The sequence below is a fragment of the Mustelus asterias genome, unplaced genomic scaffold (assembly GCF_964213995.1).
Source record: "Mustelus asterias unplaced genomic scaffold, sMusAst1.hap1.1 HAP1_SCAFFOLD_1429, whole genome shotgun sequence".
Lineage (NCBI taxonomy): Eukaryota > Metazoa > Chordata > Chondrichthyes > Carcharhiniformes > Triakidae > Mustelus > Mustelus asterias.
This window is the reverse complement of record NW_027591374.1, coordinates 3449-10000: the sequence shown is the minus strand read 5'-3', so window position 1 is coordinate 10000 and position 6552 is coordinate 3449. Positions and strand designations below refer to the sequence as shown.

Sequence of the window (6552 nt, the reverse complement as noted above, 5' to 3'; positions counted from 1 at the left end):
ACGGAAGAAGGTGGAAGAGAGAATGTCCGGGGTGCGTGGGGTCCTTGATTATGCCGGCTGCTTTTCCCGAGGCAGCGGGAAGTGTCGACAGAGTCAATGGATGGGAGGCTGGTTTGCGTGATGGATTGGGCTACATTCACGACCTTTTGTAGTTCCTTGTGGTCTTGCGCAGAGCAGGAGCCCATACCAAGCTGTGATACATCCAGAAAGAATGCTTTCTATGGGGCATCTGTAAAAGTTGGTGAGAGTCGTAGCTGACATGCCAAATTTCCTTAGTCTTCTGAGAAAGTAGAGGCGTTGGTGGGGCTTTCTTAACTATAGTGTCGGCGTGACGTCAATGAGCCTTTGCACAGTCCGTGTCCTGTCCATTACCATGCCTGTGTCGGTTGGGATGGGAAAGATTCCGCCCTTTGTGTCGTCCCCCTCACCACTTGCCTTCCCACCAAACTTTGTGTCATCCGTAAACTTAGCAATAATGCATTCACTTCCCATGTCGGTCCCCATCACCCCAGTGGCACCATAGCACAGTGGGTTAGCACTGCTGCCTCACAGCGCCAGGGACCCGGGTTCGATTCCCGGCTCGGGTCACTGTCTGTGCGGAGTCTGTACATTCTCCCCGTGTCTGTGTGGGTTTCCTCCGGGTGCTCCGGTTTCCTCCCACAATCTGAAAGATGTGCTGGTTAGATGCATTGGCCATGCTAAGTTGCACCTTAGTTCCAAACATGTGTAGGTTAGGTGGATTGGCCATGCTAAATTGTCCCTTAGTGTCCAAAGATGTGCAGGTTATGTGGATTGGCCATGCTAAATTGTCCCATAGTGTCCAAAGATGTGCAGGTTAGGTGGATTGGCCATGCTAAATTGCCCCTTAGTGTCCAAAGATGTGTAGGTTAGGTGGATTGGCCATGCTAAATTGCCCCTTAGTGTCCAAAGATGTGCTGGTTAGGTGGATTGGCCATGCTAAATTGTCCCTTAGTGTCCAAAGACGTGCGGGTTAGGTGGATTGGCCATGCTAAATTGCCCCTTAGTGTCCAAAGATGTGTAGGTTAGGTGGATTGGCCATGCTAAATTGTCCCTTAGTGTCCAAAGATGTGCAGGTTAGGGGGATTAGCCATGCTAAATTGCCCCTTAGTGTCCAAAGATGTGTAGGTTAGGTGGATTGGCCATGCTAAATTGTCCCTTAGTGTCCAAAGATGTGCAGGTTAGGTGGATTGGCCATGCTAAATTGCCCCTTAGTGTCCAAAGATGTGTGGGTTAGGTGGATTGGCCATGCAAAATTGCCCCTTAGTGTCCAAAGATGTGTAGGTTAGGTGGATTGGCCATGCTAAATTGTCCCTTAGTGTCCAAAGATGTGTGGGTTAGGTGGATTGGCCATGCTAAATTGTCCCTTAGTGTCCAAAGATGTGCAGGTTAGGTGGATTGGCCATGCTAAATTGTCCCTTAGTGTCCAAAGATGTGCAGGTTAGGTGGATTGGCCATGCTAAATTGTCCCTTAGTGTCCAAAGATGTGCAGGTTAGGTGGATTGGCCATGCTAAATTGTCCCTTAGTGTCCAAAGATGTGCAGGTTAGGTGGATTGGCCATGCTAAATTGTCCCTTAGTGTCCAAAGATGTGCAGGTTAGGTGGATTGGCCATGCTAAATTGTCCCTTAGTGTCCAAAGATGTGCAGGTAAGGGTGCATCGGCCGTGCTAAATTCTCCCTCGGTGTTACCCGAACAGGCGCCAGAGTGTGGCGACTGGGGGATTTTCACAGTAACTTCATTGCAGTGTTAATGTAAGCTGACTTGTAACACTAATAAATAAAATTAAAACTGAAACCAAGTCCGGTGATGCCAACCTGTGTCCTGCCAACCCAGCTGTTTCCTGGCACCATCAACTTACCAGACATCTTCAGCAGCTGGATGGGGTTCTGGTTGTCTGCGAGATGGTTCCACATCATCCTGTAACACCAGAGGGAGCAGTCAGTCAACAGAACGGGGAGAGGCACCAATGGGAGTGTGTTTCTTCATTCATTCATGGGGACTTGGGTGTCAATCCCTAATTGCCCCTTGAACTGAGCGTCTCGCTTGGCCATTTCACAGGGGGGCAAGTAAGAGTCAACCACATTGGCTGTGGCTCTGGAGTCACATGTAGGCCAGACCGGGTAAGGACGGCAGATTTCCTTCTCTGAAGGCAACCAGGTGGGTTTTCCCGACAATCGATTCATTGTCATCAGTAGACTATGAATCCCAGATTTTTATTTGATAAAATACTTCACGTTGGCACAGTGGGTTAGCGCTGCTGCCTCACAGCGCCAGAGACCCAGCTTCAATTCTGGTCTTGGGTCACTGTCTGTGCGGAGTCTGCACGTTATCCCCGTGTCTGCGTGGGTTTCCTCCGGGTGCTCCGGTTTCCTCCCACAAGCCAAAGATGTGCAAGTTAGGTGGATTGGCCGTGCTAAATTGCCCCTTAGTGTCCAAAGATGTGCAGGTTAGATGGATTGGCCATGCTAAATTGTCCCTTAGTGTCAAAAGATGTGCAGGTTAGGTGGATTGGCCGTGCTAAATTGTCCCTTAGTGTCAAAAGATGTGCAGGTTAGGTGGATTGGCCATTCTGAATTGCCCCTTAGTGTCCAAAGATGTGCAGGTTAGGTGGATTGGCTATGCTCAATTGTCCCTTAGTGTCAAAAGATGTATGGGTTAGGTGGATTGGCCGTGCTAAATTGTCCCTTAGTGTCCAAAGATGTGCAGGTTAGGTGGATTGGCCATGGTAAATTGTCCCTTAGTGTCCAAAGATGTGCAGGTTAGTTGGATTGGCCATGCTAAATTGCCCCTTAGTGTCCAAAGATGTGTAGGTTAGGTGGATTGGCCATGCTAAATTGCCCCTTAGTGTCCAAAGATGTGCAGGTTAGGTGGATTGGCCATGCTAAATTGCCCCTTAGTGTCCAAAGATGTGCAGGTTAGGTGGATTGGCCATGCTAAATTGCCCCTTAGTGTCCAAAGATGTGCAGGTTAGGTGGATTGGCTATGCTAAATTGCCCCTTAGTGTCCAAAGATGTGCAGGTTAGGTGGATTGGCCATGCTAAATTGCCCCTTAGTGTCCAAAGATGTGCGGGTTAGGGGGATTGGCCATGCTAAATTGCCCCTTAGTGTCCAAAGATGTGTGGGTTAGGGGGATTGGCCAAGCTAATTTGCCCCTTAGTGTCAGGGGGACTAGCTAGGGTAAATACATGGAGGTTAAGGGATGGGGCCTGGGTGGGACTGTGGTTGGTGCAGACTCGATTGGCCAAATGGCCTCCTTCTGCACTGGAGGGATTCTATGGTTCCATGATTTGAACCCAGTTCCCCGATTATTACCATGGGTCTCTGGATTGCTACACCAGTGGCAATACCTCTGGGGCAGTGCCCACCCGGTTAGTGGAACGGCAACATTTGGGCAATGCAGGTTTTGGGGTGAGTGGGGAGAGCGGGCGGTAGGTGGGCGAATTTTTAGCTGGGACACTGCAGGATAGTTGGCCGAATGAGCAAGATCCCGGAGGTAATGCTAAGGTGGCCTAGTTAGAGAGATGACAAAGATGGGCCGAAAAGCCTCCTTTGAAGGTTGGAATGGGGGGAGGGGGAGGTGGGCAAAGAGAACGAAGCCAGTGGCATTGGAGCGCCCAATCATCTCTCGTCTACCCCTTGTTGCTCGGCAGAGATTGAACCCCTTGGTTACCATGGGAACCCCCTCAACCTCTGTCGAACAGTCATCAATTCTGTCGACCTTTGACCTTGGGCCTGTAGATGCCAAGGTGAGGGTTGAGAAGCTCAGTCCCAACAAGGCCGCACCCGCCTAATGGCTCCCAAATTCGGGGTTGTGCACCTGGATGGCCCGGCCAATTAACAGACAGCTCCAAATCCCGCCCGGGCGGAACCGGCCCGGCTGGAATTTTCCAGATCGCGAGTCAATGTTCGGGAAGGAACGCCAAGAGCTCGCAGTTAGAAATTCAGATAAATACGAGGTGGTAAGACACACAAGGGCGGGACTTAGACAGCTAATGGTCGGGCCTTGGGGAGTGTTGAGGAATCGAGAGACCTGGGAGCGGGGAGGCAGCTATATAGCTCCTTGAAAGTGGCGTCACGGGGAGACAGGGTGGTGAAGAAGAGGTTTGCCACACTTGCCTTCATTATTCAGAGCATTGAGTAGAAGAGTTGGGACGTTATGTTACAACCATACAAGACATCGGTGCGGCCACATTTGGAGGACAGTATACAATTCTGGTCACCTTGCTATTAGAGAGAGGTTATTAAACTGGAAAGGGTGCAAAAAACAGGATGTTACCGGGACTGTAAGGTTTGAATTATAAGGAGAGGCTGGGATTCTTTTCCCGTGGAGCGTAGGAGGCTGAGGGGTGACCTGAAAGAGGTAGAAAAATCATGAGGGGAATAGACAGGGTGAATAGCTTTTCCCCCAGGGAGGGGAAGTCCAAATCTAGTAGGTTTAAGGTGAGAGGGGAAAGGGACCCGAGGGGCAACGTTTTCACACAGAGGGTGGCGCGTGTGTGGAATCAGATGCCAGGGGAGGTGGAAGAGGCGGGTACAATGACAATATTTAAAAGATATTTGGATAGGTACATGGAGAGGGAAGGTCGAGGGATATGGGCCAAATGTAGGCAATTGGGGCTAATATTTATCTATTTGTGGGACCTGGGCGTCGCTGGCTGGTCCAGCATTTATTGCCCATCCCTAGTTGCCCCTTGGGGGGCAGTTGAGAGTCAACCACATTGGCTGTGGCTCTGGAGTCACATGTAGGCCAGACCGGGGTAAGGACGGCTAATGGGCAGCACGGTAGCACAGTGGGGTTAGCACTGCTGCTTCACAGCTCCAGGGACCCTGGGTTCGATTCCCGGCTTGGGGGTCACTGCCTGTGTGGAGTTTGCACATTCTCCTCGTGTCTGCGTGGGTTTCCTCCAGGTGCTCCGGTTTCCTCCCACAGGCCAAAGATGTGCGGGTTAGGTTGATTGGCCGTGCTAAAAATTGCCCCTTAGTGTCCTGGGATGTGTAGGTTAGAGGGATTAGTGGGTAAAATATGTAGGGATATGGGGGTAGGGCCTGTGGTCGGTGCAGACTCGATGGGCCGAATGGCCTCTTTCTGTACCGTAGGGTTTCTATGATTACAAGATTTCCTTCCCTAAAGGAACCAGATGGGTTTTTCCGACAATCAGTAGATTCTTAATTCCAGATATTTTTTACTGAATTCAAATTCCACCGTCCGCCATGGCGGGGATTCGAACCCGGGTCCCTCCTGACATTAGTTGAGTTTCTGGATCAATGCGATAATACCACTAGGCCGTCGCCGTGTCCTCAGTTGAGGAAACCTGGTCAGCAGGGAGCAGTTGGGCCGAAGGGCCTGTTTCCCTGCTGGATATCTCCGTGACTCGCCGCGGCGACTTACCCGTTGACTTTGTCGGGGAATCCCCAGGAGCGGCGGGGATCGATGTCCCCGTGCGCGGAGTGGATCAGGCTGCTCCTGAGTGGGGGGCTGATGAAGGGGGCCCCCCGGCTCCCACAGGGGGTGACGCAGGCCGGGGGGAAGAGCCCCAGTTGCAGAGTTCTCCTGTTCTGTCCACGCCAGAAGACAAGCTCCGGCCTGGAGACGACAAGGAGCAGAGATTGAGACCGGAAATCACCGCGACGGATAGTCAACTGGAATGGGACAAGATGCAGCGACAAACAACCCCCCCCCCCCCCCACCGCCCCCGCCCCCCCCCCACCGCGCCCCCCCCCCCCCCCCCCCCACACCACCACCCCCCCACGGCCCCCCCCACTGTAACACTCTCTGATATACCCCACACCCCCTCACTGTAACACTCTCTGATATACCCCACACCCCCTCACTGTAACACTCTCTGATATACCCCACACCCCCCTCACTGTAACACTCTCTGATATACCCCACACCCCCTCACTGTAACACTCTCTGATATACCCCACTCCCCCTCACTGTAACACTCTCTGATATACCCCACACCCCCCTCACAGTAACACCCTCTGATATACCCCACACCCCCCTCACTGTAACACTCTCTGATATACCCCACACCCCCTCACTGTAACACTCTCTGATATACCCCACACCCCCTCACTGTAACACTCTCTGATATACCCCACACCCCCTCACTGTAACACTCTCTGATATACCCCACACCCCTCACTGTAACACTCTCTGATATATCGCACACCCCTCACTGTAACACTCTCTGATATACCCCACACCCCCTCACTGTAACACTCTCTGATATACCCCACACCCCCTCACTGTAACACTCTCTGATATACCCCACACCCCCTCACTGTAACACTCTCTGATATACCCCACACCCCTCACTGTAACACTCTCTGATATACCCCTCACCCCCTCACTGTAACACTCTCTGATATACCCCACACCCCCTCACTGTAACACTCTCTGATATACCCCACACCCCCTCACTGTAACACTCTCTGATATACCCCACACCCCCTCACTGTAACACTCTCTGATATACCCCACACCCCCTCACTGTAACACTCTCTGATATACCCCACACCCCCTCAC

At 51.9% G+C, this 6552-nt stretch overlaps 1 protein-coding gene across 1 annotated transcript in view; it reads right to left on the bottom strand.

Moving 5' to 3' along the window:
* Positions 1-5660, bottom strand: part of LOC144488268 (uncharacterized) — a gene marked incomplete at its 5' end in the record, with an annotated part of 15062 nt that extends 9402 nt beyond the window's left edge. The window contains 2 exons of the mRNA XM_078206309.1: positions 1879-1937; positions 5410-5660. Coding sequence (XP_078062435.1) covers positions 1879-1937; positions 5410-5660 — 310 coding nt within the window. The remainder of the gene's footprint in view (positions 1-1878; positions 1938-5409) is intronic.
* Between the last annotated feature and the right edge of the window lie 892 nt (positions 5661-6552).